The sequence below is a fragment of the Moschus berezovskii genome, chromosome 3 (assembly GCF_049115385.1).
Source record: "Moschus berezovskii isolate FMDL1 chromosome 3, NW_MosBer_1.0, whole genome shotgun sequence".
Taxonomy (NCBI): Eukaryota; Metazoa; Chordata; class Mammalia; order Artiodactyla; family Moschidae; genus Moschus; species Moschus berezovskii.
Genome location: NC_142462.1, coordinates 112,494,338 through 112,517,722, shown reverse-complemented (window position 1 = coordinate 112,517,722; position 23,385 = coordinate 112,494,338). Strand labels below are relative to the sequence as shown.

General features: G+C 48.3%; 1 protein-coding gene and 1 pseudogene across 2 annotated transcripts in view; one reads left to right on the top strand and one right to left on the bottom strand.

Annotated features, from left to right (window-relative positions):
• Nucleotides 1–2,387: 2,387 nt before the first annotated feature.
• The window catches only part of KIAA1549 (KIAA1549 ortholog), a 127,916-nt gene continuing 106,918 nt past the window's right edge, over nt 2,388–23,385 (top strand). The window contains exon 1 of one of the 2 annotated variants that reach the window (XM_055421335.2): nt 2,388–2,680. In XM_055421335.2, the coding sequence (XP_055277310.2) occupies nt 2,521–2,680 (160 nt within the window). In that variant the 5' untranslated portion in view covers nt 2,388–2,520. The remainder of the gene's footprint in view (nt 2,681–23,385) is intronic. The other variant, XM_088834684.1, reaches the window with a different exon arrangement.
• Nucleotides 6,888–7,658, bottom strand: LOC129552689 (large ribosomal subunit protein uL30 pseudogene; annotated as a pseudogene).

Sequence of the window (23,385 nt, the reverse complement as noted above, 5' to 3'; positions counted from 1 at the left end):
TTGGTGACCTTGCCTCATTCCTATTGAAGTTTAAATTTCTATTCCCAATTGATGTTGATCCTTTCTTAACGGCTGGGCAAATATTTCATTTTTCTCAAGTTGACTTGCAATTCGTGAAGGCACCTCCTTTCTCTCACACCCTGTCTTATAGGGTAGGTGGAAGCCTCCTGGAGGCTAGGGCCAGATCTGAAAGGTTGAACCTCTTTACTGGGCTGGTGGATTCTCTGATTCAAATCAACAAATGGATAACAAGGGTTGACTGGTGCTATAGGCAGTCCTAAGCAGGATGACATCATCTTTGAACGTCCTATTAATTTGGCTGGGGACACAAAGCATAAATTCATAAAAGATAACATTAACAGGACAAGACAATTTAAGAATCGCCCAAGGCAGGGGTCTGTGGTCAAATGAGGTGAAATCAGAAAATGAAGATCTAGGGCTGATATCCAAGGACCAGACATGCATGGATAGGTAGTGTCTCCATCTGAGTACTAATCTGCAGATAATGAGCTGGAAGCAAGGTATGCAAAGCTCCTTATCTATGGAGGGAGGTGGTCAAGTGCTAAGAACAAGGACTGTTTATGGTCAGGAGGGACTAATAAGTACAAAACCCAAAAGGAATATCAACAAAGTTATCTTTAACCTTTATTCTCAATTATCTTCCTCCCAATTTTTAGTATATGTGCTGCTGAAACAGTCAAATATCTTCCTTGAAACTAACAGGTAGGTACTTACAGGTAGGTACCTCAGCCTTATTCTGAGCAAGGGCTATTACTGATTCTCCAATATTCTCACCACCAGGCAGGAAGCCTAGTTGGGCTGGAGCTGCAAGGCTGGGCCTAGCAGGGAAAGCGGACTGGAGAACAACCTGCATCCTTTGCGGGTGAATCACATTCTCCACAGTCCATTGTAGTTTCCCGGGGCAATACAACAGTGTCCCCAACTCACACCTTTCATAATCTGACTGGTGCAAGCATTCCAATAGGATGCCAAGATCCAAAACTGTCAATTCCTCGTTCCAAGACCTTTAGTCCACGGGGCGTCCTCGGAGTTAGACACTCCGCGCGCACAGCAGGCACCAGACAAATGTTAACTCATATCCTGGCTTTCCTGATCCTCGCACTCAGTCCGAACAATCCTCTGACATTCTCTTCCCCTCCCAAGACCACTGCTTTCTCTAAGAGAGTCTGGGCATGCGTGGTTCTCTCCCCAGGCAGTTCAGTTCAGTCGCTCAGTCGTGTGCGACTCTTTGTGACCCCATGGACTGCAGCATGCCAGGCCTCCCTGTCCATCACCAACTCCCGGAGTTTACCATAACTCATGTCCATTGAGTCGGTGATGCCATCCAACCATCTCATCCTCTGTCGTCCCCTTGTCCTCCCGCCTTCAACCTTTCCCAGCATCAGGGTCTTTTCAAATGAGTCAACTCTTCGCATCAGCTGGCCAAAGTATTGGACTTTTAGCTTCAGCATCAGTCCTTCCAATGAACACTCAGGACTGATCTCCTTTAGGATGGACTGGTTGGATCTCCTTGCAGTCCAAGGGACTTTCAAGTGTCTTCTCCAACATCACAGTTCAAAAGCATCAATTCTTCGGCGTTCTGCTTCAATTCGATTCTTGTAGGCCCCTCCTGCAGGCCTACTACGTGCGCGATTTGCGGGCTTCCCGGGCGCAGAGAATCCTGCCTGTTCGTTTCCCAGTCACCAGGTCCGGAGGCAAGACCTGCAGGCGGGAGACAGGATGGGTAGGGCTGTGCGCGCGCTTTCCTCTACTGCACGTCGGACTCTTGGAAAGGGGCCGCCGATTTCTCCTTCGTTTTGTCCCCGCTGCAGCCCCGAAGGCTATCCTACCAACGCAGGAGCCCCACTCACACCTGCTGCCCCGCACCGACTGGAGCCAGAGGAGGAGCGAGAAGCCCGCCGCGCTCGCGCGGGCCAGGTTTTCCGGCTCTGGCCCCTCCTGGCGGCGCCCCCTCCCTCCGGGCGCCCCCCGGGGGCTGGACGCCGGGCCACCAGAGCGGCGGGACCCGGCGTTCGGTGCGGGTCCGGGAGGCTCCGGCCGCCGCCGCCGGGTCCCAGGCCTCCCGCGTACCGCGCGCCCCCTCCCAGGAGGCGGATCCCGGGGGCGGGCCGGGCCGGGCCTTGCGCCGCGCAGCCCCCGCGCGCCCGCGCCCGCCGCCTGGCCGCCCCTCAGGCAGGTTCCCGGCCGGCCGGGAGGTGGTGCTCGCCTCCCCGCGCCCGGGCCCGCGCGTTGCCGGGCAGCGCCTCGGAGGCTCCGAAGGGGGCGGAGCGGCGAGGCCGGCGTGCGGCTGGCAGCCCCCGTCCGTCCGCGGTTCCGGCCCCCGGCCCGCCCCCGCCTCCCCGGCCTCTCTCCTCGCCGGTGCGCGGCGCCCCGTCCCAGCCGCCGCCGCCGCCGCCGCAGCGGCCGCCCCTCCCGGGCCTGAGAGCGCAGAGCCGCGAGGCCGGGCCGGGGCGCCGGCCGGGACTGCCGGGGGCGCGGCGCCGACGCCGAGGCGCGGCCATGGAGGGGAAGACCCGCGCCGGGGTCGCGCTGGTCCCGGGGCCGAGCGGCCGCGGGCCTTCCGCCCGCCGCGCCCGCCGCCGCCGCCGCCGCCGCTCGGGGCTGCTGCTCCCCGGCCTCTGGCTGCTGCTGCTAGCCCGGCCGACCTCGTGCGCCCCAGGTAAGCTCCGTGGAGACCCTCCGGCGCGACCCTGCCTTTCCTTTATCGCTGCTCTTTTCAAAATCCGGCTTTCCCCGCCCATCCTCTTTTATTCTCCACCGCTCCTTCGCTCTCCTTTCTGGAGATGCTTTTCCATTCTCGTTGGGCCCAGCAGATAAAGGCACGGAAAAAATAATACGAGAAAGCAAGCAGATTCTGGCCAATCTTGCCAAAGGTCTGCAAAGCTTATTCTGCTATCCACGGAGCCTGAGGCGAGTCTGGCGGCTTCATCTCAAAATGTCTTTATTTTTCCCTGCAAAACACAGGCACTGGAATTGTATTTATGCATGGCTGTATGGATGTGGTTACAGCAAATTTGGGGAAATACTTGATGGTTGGGGCGAAAGGGTACATTCGGTGTGTGTGCTTTAAAACAGTGTTGCATTACTCTGGGTGGCCCTGCGTCCCCCAGATGCAGGCAGCTGGCCGTGTCCCCCAGTGCACCAGGACACAAAGAACATTCAAAGAATATCTCTTGGAAAGCGCCCTGGCCATGGATCTTTCCAGGGAAACAGCTATTGCTGTTACTTCTGCAAAGGCATTAGTACAATAGAGTGTGAAAATATTGTGATTCTCAAGTGTCAGAGCATGAAGGGAGTAAGGGTTGTTTATAATAGAGGCAGTTTACTGACTGTTAGTCAGCGTGGAATTAAGAGGCATGATTTATGAAGAAGCATGTGGGCGAGTTTTGTTGTTGAGGAAATGATTTAATTCATATTGCTCCTCTGAAATGTTGATTTGTCCACCCTGAGCATACACGCAGGATGGTCTGCAAACCATCTCTGAGCTGACATGATGCAAGCCGGTGATTGCCCCAGCGCGCGTTCGTGCGCGTGCACACACAGACACACACACACAAGCGCGCACACGCACGACCACTTTGGGGGCAGGAGAGGTGGAGTGAGCAGTGTGCAGACGGCTGCACGCTGAACAAAACCAGAAAGCTGTGGAAGCAACTCCAAACCCTCCCTTCTTGTGGGAGCAGTGCCAGAGGACCGCCAAGTGGCTCTGGGAGGAAATGGAACACGTTTGAAGGTGTCCCTGGACCTCACTGTCGGAATTATAACCAGTGCCACATAGAGGATGGGACACAAAAGCACAGGAAGGGACTTGAGGGATCACAGATTGGAACTGCTCCTCTTACTGAAGAGGAAATTGACATATAACTGACTTGCTCAAGGTCACAGGCTAGTTGGTGCAGAGTCCTCTGTTTTCCATTCGCCTTATGGCGCTTAACCTGTGAACTTAGGCACACCTGAGACCACCTCATAGCTTTCCCATAGCTGGGCGGAACCCTGCTCAGGGAGCCACAGCATAACCAGGGGGAGAAAATGGGTCTCTTTTGGGCATTTGAAAGAGACAGCGTTGCCTGACCCAAAGCCTCAGCTTTCAGTCTTGCTCCTGTGTGTTCTAGCCTGTGTGTCCAGAGAAATGGAGATACTAGGCTTTTCGTAAGAAGAGGTAATCATGAAGCGGGCTCTTGGTTTTAGTCAAGCAGTAAAGCCCATCTGATACTAATGGATTCATCTGCTATGCTGCTGCTGCTGCTAAGTCACTCCAGTCGTGTCCGACTCTGTGTGACCCCATAGACGGCAGCCCACCAGGCTCCCCCGTCCCTGGGATTCTCCAGGCAAGAACACTGGAGTGGGTTGCCATTTCCTTCTCCAATGTGTGAAAGTGAAAAGTGAAAGTGAAGTCGCTCAGTCGTGTCCACCCCTTAGCGACCCCACGGACTGCAGCCTACCAAGCTCCTCCATCCATGGGATTTTCTAGGCCATAGTACTGGAGTGGCTTGCCATTGCCTTCTCCGTCATCTGCTATGGGACATGGCAAACTGATTGTTTGCATTTATTGAGTGTGTCCTGTATGCCAGGTGCCATATTTTACATACATGATCTGATACGCTGTGAGTTAGGCATTGTTATCCCCATTTTACAGATGAGAATATTAAGGCTGCAGAAGTTTGGGTTAGTTTGACTCCAGACTCCATGTACCTCTGTACAGCTTCCTCATGTGAATATGGCCATCTGGATGTGCTGTAGATGTTGTGGGTAATACAAGTAATTCTCTTGATAAATTTAAAGTAAATGGAGCTGTTTGTACTGTTCCTCCATAATTTTCTCTTCTCTAGTCTTTTCCTGTTATCCATAACCTTCAATGCAAACATTAAACGCAGAGACTTGAAAGTCGTTTTATTTCCACTCTAGAGCCAACATCACGGAAGCAGAGACTTCGTTCATCCTTTCGCTGGTTGGTGTATTGGGCCCCTCTGGTTTGCACAGCTGCTTCTAGGCTGCGTCATAAAATGGGAACTGAAGAAGGGGAGGACATAGCACCTGTCCTCAGGGATCCTGTTGGGACCCAAAGCAGCTCATAAGCAAGAGCAGACCCCACGTGGGCTGTCCCCGGGCAGGAAAGGCAGCAAGAGAAACAGCTTCCCAGGGAAGATCTCTTAAAAGGTGGCACCGATCCTCTGAAAGGCTGAGCGAGTGATAGTGGCGGAGGGTGGCTTCCTAATGTAGGACATCTGGGCATGGGGAGTGGCATGTGACCCTGAGGAGATGCTGGGTTTCAGTTGTTTGGCCCACGTCTTGTCTGTGTGCCATTAGGACCCTTGGGCTTCTCGTCCTGAGTGTTGTATTTTCCCCACTGGAATGGGGCTGGAGGAGGCTATGCCAAACCCTGCTGTGCTGGTTCTCTTTCTGAAGAGTAAGTGGCATTAGAAAGTGTTGTGTCTTTCTCCTGCCTTGGGTCTCCTAGGTTAGGCACTTGTTCCTCCTGTGGCTGCCTGTAGACTCTCTCCTCCTTCCACAGGTTTGTCTTTCCTCGGTAACTTTGTTAAATGGAGTCCGCCCTCCAGTTATCCCCATATTTCAGTCTTTATGTGAATTTCTGTCTTATTGATTTCTTGTCTATTTCTGTTTCATTCAGCATTTTGGATGTGCCCCCCCTTTTTTTTTGGTTTGTTTAAACATTTATAAGTTTGGTCTTGATGGTTCACTGTTGTGGAAAGAAGTTGTAATGCTTTGGACTTGTTTTTGAATGGAGTGCTTTAGGAATCCTATATCCATGATGTAAAAAGAAAAGATTGTACCCCATTTCTTCATTTTATTCAGGGGTAAGTCTTTCTTAATGTAATAGTTATTATGAAATTGAAATTTTGAAAATTATTGGAAGGTGCAGATAACAGGCATCCTTAATCCCACAACCTATAGCCAACTCTGTAAATAACTTTGTCTTTGCTTTGTTAACATTAAAAAAAGAAATTGAATTTATGTATTTACTTTTTTCAGTCAGTATTTAACTTAAGCATTTCCCTATTCATGAAATATTGTTTGAAAACAGTTTCCATTCGAATAATTTATTCAATTATCCTTTTATTATTTCCATTTAGTTTTTCCCTGTTATAAATAATGCTGTGATGAATAGTTATGTAGGTAAGGCTTTGTCTAGATTTCTTTGTGTGTGGGCTCTTTCCCCCCCTTAGAATACATTTCCAGAAGAAAAATTAGACTATAGATCTAAGTCCACCAGCCTGGATCTTTGCATATTTTGTTTGGTGTGCTGGGTGCCTAATACATGTCTCAGTAGGTGGTTGTTAAAGGAATCAGCTTCTTACGTAAAACTGTAATGCTGAAATTACCCCGAGCAGTCTATGCAGTTTACTGTTTCACTTCATCACCGCCAGCATTGAGTATTACTTTTATTTATTTATTTATTTTTGCTTTTGTGTGCTTTTAATTTCAAGTTCTAATTTAATTCAGTTCTAACTTCAAGTTCTTCCAAAAACAAGGCCCCAGGAAACCCCAGGTTCAACATGCTCCCTGGCTTCATCCACTGCTATTTTGTATTCATAGGTAAGTGTTCAGTCACCAACAGTAAAGCCCAGGATAGACGTGATGAAAAAAGACTTCCTCCTTCATGGCGTGAGCTTTTTCTGGTTTCAGAGGTGGACAGTGGTCATCACAGAAAACACACAGGAACTCTTCCTTGGAACTGAGGTGGGATGCAGTGCCTGCTGTGAACTGTGCCATGTTTCCCCTGACCCTTTCCTCCAGTTTCTGAAGATATGTTCTAGCAGAAAACAATCTTCCTTGAAGATACTGAGTGACAATTCCATAAAACGAAAACACATGCCTCCAGTGCACTGTTTTCAGGGACGCTGGGTTTAGTTCAGCTGCTGGATGAGCTGATTGATGCGTTCACCTTGATAGCCCGGTGAGCCCACTTCCTTGAGGAAGCCCACTCTATTCTTGGTAGCGTGACGGGCCACTGAGAGTTGGAAAGGGCACAGGAACCTTGAGATCGCTAGGAAATTCTTCCCCGGGAAGGCAATTTCATGAATAAGGTCTTCCAAGCAAATGACATCAAGCTTCCCCAGGTGCTCCTCAATAACTGTGTTGTCTGTCAGAGGGAGAACCTTGTTCTTGACCTTCGCTTGTCCACGTTTCAAGATGAGTTCCCGAACAGACTTCAGATTTGGAAATCCCCAGGTCACATAAGGTTCCACAATACGAAGCGTCTTTATGATTTCAGGGGTCACTTTCACAAAGACACCACTGAAGATCTTATTCAGGCGAAGTCTGGCAATGGTCCTTTGCACCAGTGAGCTCACCCCATTAATCCTTTCAGTGCGTACAACAGAGGCCAAGGAATGTCTGTCTGGCACCTCCAAGCCGTGGGGTTCCACTTTTAGCCATCTGAGTCCCACTCTGTCCCATAGCTGCCGCCAGGAATCATGGACAAACCATTCTAGTCGCTTAAACTTGACTTGTTTTCCTTTCCTCTGCTCCTTCCTTTGCAAAAGTGCCTGTTTTGCCTGGGTGGCTTTGAGGGCCTGATAAGCCTTCCTCTTTTTCAAGAGATTCTCTGGAACCAAAGGGATCTTTCTTCTTGGTTCTTCCTCCGCCATTTTTCCAACGCTGCAGCTGCTACTCATGCGCAGTTCCTGAGTATTACTTTTAAAACTCTTGTTAAATGTGTAACACATTGCTTTAATTTTTTATTACTTTTGAGTTGAATACTTTTTATTTTGTATTAGTCTGTGAATTTTCTGTTTTTGCTTATTTATCCGTAATATATACGTATAGTTTAGTAACTAAGTTGTATCTGACTCTTGTGACTCTGTGGACTGTAGCCCGCCAGGCTCCTCTGTCCTTGGAATTTCCCAGGCAAGAATACTGGAGTGGATTGCCATTTCTAGGGGATCTTCCCCACCCAGGAAGCCAGCCCTCATCTCCGACATCGGCAGGCGGGTTCTTTATCACTAAGCCACCTGGGAAGCCCAATATATATGTATACACACATATATATGTAAATTTTTTTTTAAAGATAGCAACTGTTTTTTTTTTCTCTCCTTTTTGTTGTATTCTCCCCCTCCTAATGGATTTTCCTTTAAATTTTATATCCTCTTGAAATTTGATTATTTTGGTTATCAAAATCTGCCATTTTGTTGTTCCATTGCATGTATGCCTAATGGCGTGTTAACTTTTATCTTACTTAATGCACTGTTTTATTATGAGCGTTTTCAGTTGAATATTTGCGATACTTCTTGAGTGGTGTAGTAGCCTATAAACGAAGACTTAGATAAATGTTCCGAAGGTGTGATCCCTAGACCCTCTGCATCATCATCATCCTTTTGGGACCTGGGAGTGCTTGTTAAGAAATTAGATTTCTGCGGCTCTCCATTCACCTACATTAGAATCTTTGGTGTTAGTAACTGGGAATCTTCCTTTTTTAACAAGTTCACAACTTATTTTTAGGCACTTTGACCTTTGGAACTGCTGATCCAGATACCGTAAACCCGTAGTTAAAAGTTGATGGCATTTGGGGGTTATTCCACTTAATATCTTGCAATTGTCTTTTCACTGGTAGAACAATTGATTTAAAACCATGACGTTGAAACTGTTTGGGATTCTATCTTGTTTGCTTGGTTGTCTCTGGGTTGAGAATCAAAGGGCATGGAGGATGTCATTTTAAATCCTCACCTCCCCAGCCCCTTGGGAACAGCTTCTGCAGTCTTTGTCAGGAAATGCCTCATTTAATCCTGAAAACAGAACCCAGCCAGGGGTTGTGAAAAGTCATGGGGGACCTGGAAGCCACAGGTTTTTCTCTCAGTGCCCTGGGTGCTAGAGGCAGCTAATTACTGTTATTATAATTACACTAGGTTGATTTTCCCAGCTAGAAAGATGCTGTTCTCACTGATCTAATTTGTTTCCAAGTGTGACCACCCACCTTTCATCTGCGGGCTTGCAGTGACATGATTTCTCTTTCATGTGCTTAGGCAGCATGATTTGTTGGAAAGCACACCGAACTGTGAGTTAGCAAACCTGAGTGTGCTCTTCTCAGCCGATGACTTGCCGTGTGACTGTGGACAGGTTATCCTGTGCTGGGTTATCGCATCAGTGTAAGAAGGGGTCGCTGAGATATCTCTGAGTACCCTTTGCTGCTAAGTCACTTCAGTCGTGTCCGACTCTGTGTAACCCCACAGACGCCAGCCCGCCAGGCTCCCCCATCCCTGGGATTCTCCAGGCAAGAACACTGGAGTGGGTTGCCATTTCCTTCTCCAATGTGTGAAAGTGAAGTTGCTCAGTCATGTCTGACTTGTAGCGACCCCATGGACTGCAGCCTACCAGGCTCTGCTGTCCATGGGATTTTCTAGGCAAGAGTACTGGAGTGGCTTGCCATTGCCTTCTCCGGAGTACCCTTTAGCTCTTATGTTTCAGGTCCACAGGTTGGATGCCTTGGGATGCATGTGTTATAGCAACTGTCCTGCTTCTACCGAATGTCTGTGAGTGTCACCGTCTCACTGTCCTGTAGATGTTCTAGCCCAGTGACCTACCGAAGGCCACTGTGTTCAGTTCTTCTGAAAAAAAAAAAATACTCTTCCCTTCTGCATCGCTACTCCCAGGATACCCACTGAGTTAATTTTCTCATGAGCCCCTGCATCCTAGGTCCGTACTCCCACCCCAGTTCATAAACCTCCTACTGAGAGTACAGGCTGTGGACTCAGACTTGGGGGATCTTGAGAAAAACGGGAGCCCCTACAGACGCAAGGAGGGCGGGAGGTGACCAGATTTGCCACTTATTGACTTCATGGGGTTGGTGGAGATTTTGAAAACTTATATAGACTTGGTTATGTTCATAGGCATCATGGAAGAACCAGTAAAGCAGTGGTTAAAAATTTAAGAATGAGCAGAAACACATAGACGGAGAAGGTGATGGCACCCCACTCCAGTACTCTTGCCTGGAAAATCCCATGTACGTAAGAGCCTGGTAGGCTGCAGTCCATGGAGTTGTGAAGAGTCGGACACGACTGAGCGACTTGACTTTCACTTTTCACTTTCGTGCATTGGAGAAGGAAATGGCAACCCATTCCAGTGTTCTTGCCTGGAGAATCCCAAGGACGGGGGAACCTGGTGGGCTGCCGTCTATGGGGTTGCACAGAGTCGTACATGACTGATGCAACTTAGCAGCAGCAGCAGCAGAAGCACATAGAATCCCCAGTGGCTCAGACAGTAAAGCATCTGCCTACAATGCGGGATACCTGGGTTCGATCCCTGGGTCGGGAAGATCCCCTGGAGAAGGAAATGGCAACCCACTCCAGTACTCTTGCCTGGAAAATCCCATGGACGGAGGAGCCTGGTAGGCTACAGTCCACAGGCTTGCAAAGAGTCGGACATGTCTGAGCAGAAGTTACAGAAGTTAGTTATAGAAGTAACTAACTGAAGGATATTTCTCCAAAGTGAAGAAGTTCCTTTGGGCAGGCAGGCTTAACACAACTTGTGTAGGAGAGAAATATGGGAGAAGGAACTGGAGGGGACTAGTGGCAGTGAAGCGTGAGGCGACAGGAGATAGTGGTGGTGTTGCCAGGGCACATGTGACGGCGTTTGTCCTGTAGCATCTGACAGGCCATGTGGGGCCAGGGTTGGGAATCTTGAGCAGATGTGGTCAAGAGCCAAGGGGAGTGGGGGGATTTGTGAAGACATGGGCTGGATGAGGAAGTAAGGGGAGGGGGAGGGGAGAAGGACTGAGAAAGGGGGTCCGGGGAGATCCCAGATAGCAGCGAGGTGGGAGGCAGGTGGGAGGGATGGCGGTTCCAGAGGTGAATCGGCACTGGTGTCTGTCTCGGTTAAGGGTGTGGCGTGTGGTTGCAGGAATCGGTTGTCGGAGTGGACTGTGAATGCAGGCTCTGGGTGAATCCTCTGTGGGTGCCAGATTCGCCAGGAGTGAGGTGAGAGAACCGGGAGCTGGGCACTGAGTCCTCAGTGAATGAAGGACTGTGACCGCCGTGGTCGGGGCGGAAGCAGCCCTTTAGTCTCTCCAGCCCTCTCTCCATCACCACTGCCCCTGTCCATGCTCCCGTCCCCTTTTCCCCCGTAACTGCTCTGGCTCCAGCCAGTTCATCTCCCCGCTCAGCTGGAGGTCCTCGTGGAAACCAGTCTGCTCACGTCGGAGGTCCTCTTGGAAACCAGTCTGCTCACGTCACATCATCACTTTCTCTGTGAAACACCTGGAGGGGCTCAAGCGGTTTCATGCTCCTTCAAGTCCGGGTCCACAGCCTGGGTGCTCAGGCCGAGGCTTGTGACAGGGGTGGGAGCAGGGATGTAGGAGATGGGCGCTCAGGAGAACCTGGACGCAGTGGGTGCAGGGTCTACAGAGCGCTTGTGCTGGAAAAGGCCAACGAGAGGCGGAGGTGACAGGATCTGACGCCTGAGGGTCACCCTGCTCAGATCCTCCATGGTTTCAACCTCGGGATGCACTTGACAGCGACTGGCTGGCTGGGGTCGGGGGTGGCGGGGGAGGCCGAGTCCTGCCTTGGGGGGTCCTGTGTCTCTTCGGGGCATGAAGTGGGCAGCAAGTTAGCGGAAGGCGAAGAAGGGGCAGGTAGGGGCCCCGAGTGCCGGTGAGGAGGGGCGGGCCGGCAGGGGCGATGGGGGCGCGAGCCAAGGCTCCCGGGCTTTGGCGGGAGGGGACGCAGGGGGCAGTGGAGGAGAGCTGGGGCGCGGTGGTGGGGGGACAGGGGTGGGCCCAGGAGCGGGTGGCCGTTCCTGGGGGTGGCGGACCAGGACCTCTGCTGCGAAGACGGCGGGTGTCAGAGGGGACAGCGAGTGTGAGGAAGTAACGCTGGTTTGCGGAGGGAAGCCCAGAGGAGGTGAGGGGACGAGTTGCCCGGCCTCAGATGGTGCGGGCTGCAGTCGGGAGGCCGTCTCGGCAGCGGGCGAGGCGGGCACCGTCCACTTGCCTTTCCTGGAGCAAGGCAGGCCTTTCACCGGGCCTGCACGGTGACAGCTCCCCTGGGAGGTGGGTGACCCGTCCTGCCAGCGGTCGGCTCCCGCTCTGGGTGCCGGGCAGGTGTTGGCGGCCCTGTGGGGTCCGGGGGAAGCCCTCCAGCTCCTTTCTTTGCTCTGGCGTCTGGGCTGGCGGAGGGAGCCCTTCCGCACCGTGGTGCCGGGATTCACTTCGGAGCCACACAGCCTGAAGGGCGGTGTGAACACGGCCGGGGAGCCCCTGTAGAGGGACGCCTCGCACACACACAGCAAAGGGGAGCCCAGGAGACAGGAGTGAATGGGGTGCGGTTGCTAGGCATTTGCTCCTGCAGGCCAAGGGGCATGGAGCGGCCCCCAAAGCTCCCTGGGAGTGTGTGAGGAAGGCCCTTGCTCAGGTCTGCTTGGATCTATGGAGTATACCGTTTAAGTCCAAGTGATGCTAGTGGTAAAGAACCCGCCTGCCAGTGCAGGAGACGTAAGAGTCTCAGTTTCGATCCCTGGGTCAGAAAGATCCCCTGGAGGAAGGCACAACCCACTCCAGTATTCTTGCCTGGAGAATCCTATGGACAGAGGAGCCTGGTGGGCTGTGGTCCATAATGGTTGCAGAGAGTTGGACATGAGAGGGACTAGCACACTCAGGTTTGAGAAGCTCTGGCCTCGGCAGTGTGTCCTTGCGGCCGGGTACATTTCCCAGACTTGGTTTCACCTATCAGCAGGGAGTCTTTAATTGGTAAAAATTCAGGTTTTAAGTTGGTTGGGAAGCAGGGAAGGAGCAGCAGCAGATTCAGAACTGGGCTGGTGTCTGGCAGGTCGTGTAGCTCAGAACCGCCCCTGCTCCATGTTTCCCCTCAGCCCGGGCATGTTTGGAGGCCTTTCGCTCCACCCTAGGTTGTCCTGCACTGATCTTGAGCCCTAAGGATTACAGGAGCGCCTGGAGGTAGCTGAAGGAAACAAGTGTCAAAAGCTGGGCGAAGGTGGAAGCAACTCAGATGTCCATCAACAGACATAAACAAAATGCCATCTGTCCATACAAGGGACTTAGTAGTCCTTCTTACAAAAAAAGGGAAGTTCTGACTCAGGTTGCAACATGGATGGACCTTGACATTAATGCTAAGTGAAATAAGACAGTCACAAAAAAGACAAAATCCTGTGCAATTCCACTTGTATCTAGAGTTGCCAGAATTGCGGAGACAGAAAGTAGAGTGGAGCTGGCCAGGGGCAGAGGGAAGGAGGGCAGGGGGAGCTGTGTTCAGTGGGTGCAGAGTTTCACTTTTGCAGGATGAAAAGTGTTCTGGAGATGGGTTGTACAACCATGTGAATGTACCAAACACTACGGTAAATTGTATAATATGTGGGTTTTCTTTTTAATTGCAATTCAAAAAAATAACCCTGAAGTGAGGCTGAATGGGACCTAGCTGGTCGGGTAGCAGGAGTGAACATTCGTCAGAACTGGGATCCACGGTGGCCTAGGGCAGGGCCGGAGCACAGGACTGGTGCTGGCTGTGGGAATGTGCCGGCTGACACAGGTGACCAGCAGAGGCCAGACCTGATGGGGACGGGTTGGTGGCTGGTGGCTAGGACAGCAGTCGCATTCCCGCTCTTGCCCCTAAGGCACCAAGGCTTCTCAACCTCAGGACTGATTCACCTCGTCTCATGTTGCTAGGTGGCGCTAGTGGTAAAGAACCTACCTGCCAGTGCAGTAGATGTAGGAGTCACGGGTTCCATCTTTGGGTCGGGAACATTCCATGGAGGAGGGCGTGGCAACCCACTCCAGTATTCTTGCCTGGAGAATCCCATGGACAGAGGAACCTTGTGGGCTTCGGTACATAGCGTCGCAAAGAGTCAGACACGAATGAAGTGACTAAGCACGCACCTTCACCTTGTACTTTCTCTCTCACCTCAGCTTTCACCTCTCACCTCGTTTCACCTCACCTCAGAGCTTCTCACCTCTCCCGTCACTTTCCACTTTCACCTCGCTTTTCACCTCTCAACTCGTCTCACTCCCCTGTTTTGTTGGAGGATAGGCTGGGGACAGGGCTGGGAAGGGGTTGAAATTTTTAGCCTGGGCCAGGATAGAGTCTTAAGAATTTATAAAACCAGATTCTTCTTCCTTGCCCTTGGCATTGGGCTTTTAAATATTTGGATGCATTTTCAGACTTTAAATAGCCTTATTTTTTTCTATTCTGATTATACAAATGGTATGTGTTTATTGAACTAATCTGTACTTACTGTTCTCTGTGCCTGGAACATTCTTATCTCAGCTGTGATCTCCATGGTTTATGGGCACCCCTTCCTTCAGGTCTGTGCTCAGACCTCACGTCATCAGAGACACCGTCCCTGACTCTGTTTTAAAGAAACAGCAGCCCTTCCTGAATTCCTTGTGCCTGACTCTGCCTTGGTGGTCTCCACGGCACTTGTCACCACCTTCTGCGTGTCTGCTTTTTCTGTCTCACTCCACTAGAGAGTAAGCTCGGCCGGGCCAGCCTTGATCTGTTTTGTCCTGGGTTGTTTCTCTGTGTAGGAGATCGTTCTTGAGTGCCTACTCTGCGCAGACCTTGTACTGGGCCCTGGGGATGCCTCTGTGAACAAAGGGAATTTCATGGCGTGTTACTCGTTGGTAAATGCCGTGAAGAAATGGAGCAGGTAGAGGGCTTGGGAGCGAGGGATGGAAGTGGGAGTCCAGTGGCGAGGGAGGCCTCGTTGAGCCCGTGACTGTGTTAATTGTTCAGTTCAGTTCAGTCGCTCAGTCGTGTCCGACTCTTCGCGACCCCATGAATCACAGCACGCCAGGCCTCCCTGTCCATCACCAACTCCCAGAGTTCACTCAAACTCATGTCCACAGAGTCGGTGATGCCATCCAGCCATCTCATTCTCGGTCGTCCCCTTCTCCTCCCGCCCCCAACCTTTCCCAGCATCAGAGTCTTTTCCAGTGAGTCAACTCGTCGCATGAGGTTGGGGCTGCCATAATGAAGGGCCACAAAAATGGCAGCTTAAACAGCAGAAATTGATTGCAGCCCCATGCTGGACACTAGAAGTCCCCTGTCTGCAGGGCTGCAATCCTCTGAAGGCATGGCGTGGGAAGGATCTGTCCTGTCCTCTCTCCTGGATTGTGGCGGGCCTGGGCTTGTGGCAGTGTCCGGTCTTCATGTGGGGCTCTCCCCGTGTTCAAATTTCCCCTTTTTGTAAGGACAGCCATTGGATTGAGGACCCACCCTACTCCAGTATGACTTCATCTTAGCTTCTTACATCTTCAATGACCCTGTTTCCAAATAAGGTTACATCCTGAGGTACTCGGGGTTAGGACTCTAACCTGTGAATTTGGGGTTGGGGATGTGGTTCAACCTGTGACCGTTGCATTTACTCTTAAGATTTGAAGGAGGCCAGGGGGCCAGCCACCTAGGTCTTTGGGGGACAGTGTTTCCTGTGGATGAAGCAATCAGTGTAAAGGCAGGAGTATGCAGTTGTCGGGGCGGGGGGAATGGGAGGAAACTTAATGTGCCCAAAGCAGAGAGGGGAGGGTGGAGGTGAGGAGTAGGGACCAGGTGCTCAGGTACTGGAGAAAGTGAGTGTTGGGTGGAGCATCGTAGGTGTCACAGGACTCATCAATACCCCCAGGTAAGGTGATGAGAATTAGAGGAGTGATGTGATGAGGCTTAACATGTCAGATTTATGGCACATTAAATGCATTCTGATAGTACAAAAAGATGAAAGAAAGTGAAAACCACCCCAGATCCCTCCACTCAGAGATAACCACTATGCCACTTGGGTGTCTCTCCTTTAAGGCTTTTTTTTTTTTTTCAGCATGTGTAAGCACATACCGGAGAAGGCAATGGCAAGCCACTCCAGTACTCTTGCCTGGACAATCCCATGGATGGAGGAGCCTGGTAGGCTGCAGTCCGTGGGGTTGCTAAGGGTCGGACACGACTGAGCGACTTCACTTTCACTTTTCACTTTCATACATTGGAGAAGGAAATGGCAACCCACTCCAGTGTTCTTGCCTGGAGAATCCCAGGGACGGGGGAGCCTGGTGGGCTTCCATCTATGGGGTCACACAGAGTCGGACACAACTGAAGTGACTTAGCAGCAGCAGCAGCAAGCACATACACGTGAAGGAATGGTACTGTCTTCTACGTGTTGCTGGCTGACTTGCTTTTTATCACTTCACACTTGCTCACAGAACCGTCTTGTCAGAAAATACAGGTCCACATCATGATTTTACCCAATGCTGTGGATTTTCTATAGTTTATTTAATCGGTTCTCTGTTGATGGATAATTACATTGCTTTCAGCTTTGGTGTGATTAAAAAACACTGCTATGAATGTCTTTGTATGTCTATCTTTATACCCTTTTCTAATTATTTCCTTAGGATAAATTCCCAGAAATAGAACTGCTGGACTAGAGAGTATTCATGTATTAAATTTTAATATATATTACCAAATTGGTCTCTCAAAAAGTTCAAGCAATCAGCATTCTCCCTAGCAGTGAATTGAGTGCCAGTTTTACTCCACCTTTCTATAATACAGGCTATTCCCAACCTTTATTATTTTTACCAAAATCGTAGGTAAAAAACATCTTTAGAGTTGTACTTCCTTGTTTGTTAGTAGGCACTCAGGCCTTTGGTTTTTTTGTTTTGTTTCTTAAAGACTTTTTTTTTTTTTTGATATGGACCATTTAAAAAATCTTTATTAGATTTGTTATAATATTGCTTCTGTTTTATGTTTTGGTCTTTTGGCCACGAGGCATGTGGTATCTTAGCTTCCTGACCAGGGATTGAACGCTCACCCTCTGCATTGGAAAGGGAAGTCTTAACCACTGGACCACCAGGAAAGTCCCCTCAGGCCTTTGATTGAGGCCCCCTTTGTGTTCCTTTCTCTGGCTTCCCTTGTAGAAAGCTCAAGGCTAACCTGGGAGTAATAATACCCCACAATTATAGAGTGCTAGGTGGAGTCTGCTGGGCTGCTGTGCATGGGGTCACACAGAGTCGGACAGGACTGAAGTGATTTAGCAGCAGCAGCAGCAGCTACATGCCAAGCATTGTGTTAGGCACAGTTTATCTTGTTTAATGTATATCAGAACTCTACTAGGTGGGCACTGTTATAATCCCCATTTTACAGATGAGGGAAATAAAGGTTAGAGATGTTCACAAACTTGCTCATGGTCATACAACTAGTAGCAGTCCTCCTCACCCTGGGGGTTTCTTTTGCTCTGGGTCTAGTTAGAGAATGACTCCGTGATCTCTGCCATTGCAATGCCCGCTCATAGGCTTTGCTTGCTTGGTCGAGTGAGCTCTATGGACCCAGAACTGTGGTCACAGCCACCTGTGGCCTCTCGCCAGCCCCCTGCCTGTGTCAGATGTACTGTCTCTGAAGGCCAGCCCAGGGCTCAGCACATACAGGAAGGTGCTCAACAAATAGTGGTTAAGAGAAATGAAGGAGGCAGGCTTTTGAAAGTTAGGATATTATGTGAAGATGCAGTTTTTTTTTTTTTTTTTACTTTAGCATATTAAAAATTTTTTAAAGTTTCAGAAAGTTTAAATTAATGTTATGAACCCATATTCCATATCCTCCAACACAGAGGATAATTGTTTTCTTAATACCAAGTGACATTTTCTTACCGCATTTCCTTTTGTATTGTGTCCAGGATCATATCCTTGTGGTTTTGATAATATTTCTACTTTGTTTTTGACTACACTATTTTTCTCACAGCAGAGTGTGTGGGTTGTTATACATCCTCTTTGTTAATAAATTGGTGTGTGCCACTGGTTTAAAATCAATTAAAATGGATAGTAGGTTGGTATTTTTGGCTTTTCTACTCTCAACTTTGAGATATTAATATATAAAGAAGTAAAGTTTTTGATGTTTAGTAGACAAGATATAGAAGAAAAATAATTTAAACTAAGTATTCATATGATAATATGTATAACTTCTTCTATTTTGAAAACTGAAGGACGGTAATTCATCTTACAAATTAGTAATATATTACCACAGTGCTAATTATACTTATGCTGCTATAATTAAGCCATGCCATGATTAAGAGTCTGTCTGCCTTCTCAATTATAAATAAATATTTTAAACCATAAAAAAAAAATAAATAAAATAAAATCAATTTCTCATTAACTTTGAAATTTTGGTGGGAGGAAGTCGAGGCCTTTAAAATTAATACATTGTTTGAAACCCAGCCTGTGCACCAAGCTGTCCTACCTTCATTGTTTTATATGCCCCTTGAACCTTTTTAGTTCTTAATAAAACACAGTGTATTCATACCTTGAGTTCTTGTCTGGATCTAGCATTAAAGTTTAACCTTCTAAATAATTTCTAGAAATCTTAGGCCTGAAACCGTTTTACCTATTTTTTAATCAGAGTTTATATTGACTTTGCCCATTGACATCTTTCAAGTTTCTCTTCTCCTTCTTCCAATTTAGCGTTCAGCTCCTCATGAGAACAAAACAACGTACACTTGTAGAAAATGTATTCCGTCAGTTGGGATAAACTAATTGTACTGCAGAAACAGCCCTCAAACTTCAATGGCTTTCATTCTGTGCTTTTGACTCCACCATGCTGATTTCACCCTGTGTCTCTTTCCTGCACCTTTTGACTTTTGTCTGGGTCTAGAAATTTTGCTTTCTTGGTTCCTATGTTTGTTTCCATCTTCATCTTGGGTTTTCCAGTGCATGTCTGGGGTAAACGAGATGTATGGAGGATCCTTTTATTTATACACGCGTACATTATTCAGCTGGATCATGGAGAAAGCAAGAGAGTTTCAGAAAAACATCTATTTCTGCTTCATTGACTATGCCAAAGCCTTTGACTGTGTGGATCACAATAAACTGTGGAACATTCTGAAAGAGATGGGAATCCCAGACCACCTGACCTGCCTCTTGAGAAACCTGTATGCAGGTCAGGAAGCAACTGTTAGAACTGGACATGGAACAACAGACTGGTTCCAAATAGGAAAAGGTGTACGTCAAGGTTGTATATTGTCACCTTGCTTATTTAACTTATATGCAGAGTACATCATGAGGAACGCTGGGCTGGAAGAAGCACAAGCTGGAATCAAGATTGCTGGGAGAAATATCAATAACCTCAGATATGCAGATGACACTACCCTTATGGCAGAAAGTGAAGAGGAACTCAAAAGCCTCTTGATGAAAGTGAAAGAGGAGAGTGAAAAGGTTGGCTTGAAGCTCAACATTCAGAAAACAAAGATCATGGCATCTGGTCCCATCACTACATGGGAAATAGATGGAAAAACAGTGGAAACAGTGTCAGACTTTGTTTTTTTGGGCTCCAAAATCACTGCAGATGCTGATTGCAGCCATGAAATTAAAAGACGCTTGCTCCTTGGAAGGAAAGTTATGACCAACCTTGATAGTATATTAAAAAGCAGAGACATTACTTTGCCAACCAAGGTCCGTCTAGTCAAGGCAATGGTTTTTCCCGTGGTCATGTATGGATGTGAGAGTTGGACTGTGAAGAAAGCTGATCGCCGAAGAATCGATGCTTTTGAACTGTGGTGTTGGAGAAGACTCTTGAGAGTCCCTTATACTGCAAGGAGATCCAACCAGTCCATTCTAAATGAGATCAATCCTGGATGTTCATTGGAGGGACTGATGCTAAAGCTGAAACTCCAATACTTTGGCCACCTCATGCGACGAGTTGACTCACTGGAAAAGACTCTGATGCTGGGAAAGGTTGGGGGCGGGAGGAGAAGGGGACGACAGAGAATGAGATGGCTGGATGGCATCACCGACTCTGTGGACATGAGTTTGAGTGTACTCCGGGAGTTGGTGATGGACAGGGAGGCCTGGCGTGCTGTGATTCATGGGGTCGCGGAGAGTCGGACACGACTGAGCGACTGAACTGAACTGAACTGAACTGAACATTATTCAGCTAACTTTTTTTTTGCCATGCCACACAGCTGATGGAATTTTAGTTCCTCAACCAGGGATTGAGCCCAGACACTCGGCAGTGAGAGGGTGGAGTCCTTACCATTGGACTGCCAGGGGAATTCCCTCAGCTAACATTTTTTTTTTTTTGGAGCACTCACTACCACTTGCTGAATGCGCTAGACGTGAGGATATTAAGATAAACATGACAGTCAGTCATGGCCCCGAGGAACTCTGTCCAGTAGGAGAGAGAGCCCTATACATAAATAACTATCCAGCAGTGTGCTAAGTGCTATAATAGAAGACTGCAGTGGTGATACAAAGAAGTCAGTAACTGGTGGTAAACGTACAGTTGAAGAACTGTGGGATATTTTAAGATGGGATGGACGATGGAACATTCTTTTAGTGCTGAAGGGGAGCCTTGTTTCAGTTATCTCTTGTTGCGTATCAGATCACCCCAACATTGAGTGGTTTTAGACAATAATGGTATTTTATTTCTAGTGATTCTGTGGGTCAGGAATTTGGACAGGGCTCAGATGGGCAATTCTTCTACTCCATGTAGTCTGGACTGTGGTCCCTGACTTGGCTTGTGGTTGGTATTGGAACTGGGCTGGAAGGTCCAAGAGGGTTTCCCTCACCTGTCTAGTATTTTTATGTTCTTCCACATAAGTTCCTCCTGCTCTCTTTCCATGTGGCTTTCGTGGGCTTCCTCAAAATATAGTGGTCTCAGGATGGTAGGACATCCGTATTTGGCTTTCAATAGGAATAAAGCAGAAGCTGCCAGTTCACTTAAGATCTGGGGCTTGAAAGTTTCCTTGGTGCATTCTCTTGGTCAGAGCAGATCACAAGGCCAGCCCAGATTCAAGAGGCAGGAGGGAATAGAAGCTAACCATTGGTGGATGGAATAGCATATGCTTATGAATTGATGGTGATTATCAAGTTTATCTACCACAAGCACAAATTGTTTGAAGATAAAGGAGGAAAAGGTAAAATCACCAGGGCAAGTTCTCAGAAGAAACACAAATAAAGTAGAAAAGCAATAGCAATTATAATAACTTGTTTGTTGTTCAGTCGCAAAGTTGTATCTGACTCTTTGTGACCCCCATTCAGCATGCCAGGCTTCCTGTCCCTCATTATCTCCCAGAGTTTGCCCAAATTCATGTCCACTAAGTCAGTGATGCTATCCAACCATCTTATCCTCTGCTGCCCTATTATAATAGCTAACTCACATTTAATGTGCACTTACCATGTGCCAGACATTCTTCCAGCCACTTGACATGGATTAATAGTATTATTTTGTCCTGGCAACAACTCTATCAGCTACAACTATTAGCTCCATTTTACAGATGAGGAAACTGATACACAAGAAGATGAGGTACCTCACCTTAGGTCACGCAGCTAGTAACTGGGAGGGGAGGGATTCGAACTCCGGGGCACTCTTGGACAGGAAGAATGGTGCTGCTTCCACTGAGACAGATGGACTGGAAGGAGTGATGGGTACAGGTGTGGGTGGGTGCAGGTGAGGGGTGTGGAGATGATGCTGTGGAGGAACTTAGTGTCGGATTGCCTCTTTTTTCTTTTTGATGGTAGGATGGTCATCACTTCAGTGTGATGGGGCAGGGGCAGGTTGAACTTTGTGCAAAAAGTGGTTTTTAAGTGTAGTGTCTGTGGATCACAGCAGAAAGAGCAGAGCAGGAAGCTATAAGGCACATCGTCTGTACTCTATCCCGTACCATGGAGTTCCAGGGGTCAACTCTGCTTCTTCTGAACCTGGTAGCCCCATCAGCCTTTGACAGTTGAGGTTGGGACATCACTCTGATTCCTACTTTGATTCACTGTATCCTGGATTAACTTTTGAAGCCTCTGACCAGACCAGATCTTATCCATGTCAGGGAACTGGCAGTCTTTTCCATCTTTATCCTCTAGTCCTGAGCACTGACCCGGTACAACACAGCCGTGACATTTGTTGAAAATTGTTAGTCCCGGAGTATTTAAAGACAGGTCACGTCGGGCTCAGAGACACATTCCCACCCAGGTGCCCTGTGATCATCACATACCCTTTGACCCTGCAGTTTAGCTCTTTAGAATTTACAAAGTTATAATTCTTTGACAGTAACACTTATATATTTTATAAAGAGATTTGTTAATAGATCCTCTAATCAAGAAAAAGTTTCTAATTTAACATAAATTTAAGTCTTATTTTGTAAACAAGCATTCAAGATACATTTCATGCTGAAATAATTGATAACCAACGTCAGGGTTAAAGATGGTCATAAGAATGATTACATTTTCTCCATTTATAAAATCTGGGTTCTAACTGCAGGCTTTTTATGGGAAATGAATACAAAGACGCTGTGCAGTTTGGGCCTCTCAGCCACATACCCTCACTCCCTGTTTCCCATGGTGGGACCCCTGTTAGAGTTAGTCATCTGTATTGCACAGGGCCCAGCACTAGGAAATGAATGAGAACTTATCATCAGTAGTGCTTATTTATTTATTAAGTTTTTATTAATTTTTTTTTTTAAATCATAGGTACTTTTTCTAGTTGTTTACGGTCATGATTTCTGGTAGTCTTAGTTTTGATAGGTGGCTCATTGCCAAGAGGGAATAAATGAATCTACACCAGATTTTTGTAATACTACTTAAGGTTGTTTGGTTGAAAAATAATGGATTAGAGGGACTTCCCTGGTGGTCTAGTGGTTGAGACTCTGTATTTCTAGTGCAGGGGGTTGCAGGTTTGATCCCTGATCGGGGGAGTAAGGTCCTACATGTCCTGCAGTGCAGCCAAAAGGAAAAAGAAATGTGAATTAGAACTTTTGGCCACAGTGAAAAAGCAAGTCTGTATTTATTTAAATAGTGTAACTTGTGTGTCTGCCTGAACAGGAAGTTTCTGAGCGCTGCCGTGTTGTTTGGGTCATATCGGGTTGTTGCTGAGTGAGGTACAGTGTCTGCCGTCCATATTCGTTAGGGGCCACTAGGCAGAAGCTGGGCGTCTCCGGACCTGGGAGAGGGAGAGTAGGTGGTGGGACAGTGAGGCAGCAAGAAACTGAACCGGGAGGGAGAAATACAAGTTTTAAAAATAATCCCAGGCAAAACTGTTGTCATGTGAAACATACGACAGGGTGTTAGATAGTTCCTGGATCGTAGAACTTTGCAGCTGGGAAGGTGTGTAAATATTCTTATGTGCGTTAATTTCTACTTCTGTGGCCCTGACAGGATGCCCTGGGGCCTGCACCTTGGGGATCCAGACTGTAGGAGATGGAGACTGTTCTTTAGGGCACAGCCAATTGGGTGAATTTCAGCCTTTACTATGTTCCTGTTCAGGATTCCAATTCTGAGGGGAAATCCTGGGGCTTGGGCTGGGTGCCCGTCCCTTGGCCTTGAGAAAATGGGCATCTTTAGTGACAAAGGCACCTTGATCATGGTGGAAGGAGTATTCCCCAAAGCCATACTGGGGGAGTGGGTGCCAGGTGGGCCGAAACTGCAGATGTCCACTCCTGTGGCCTGCGTGT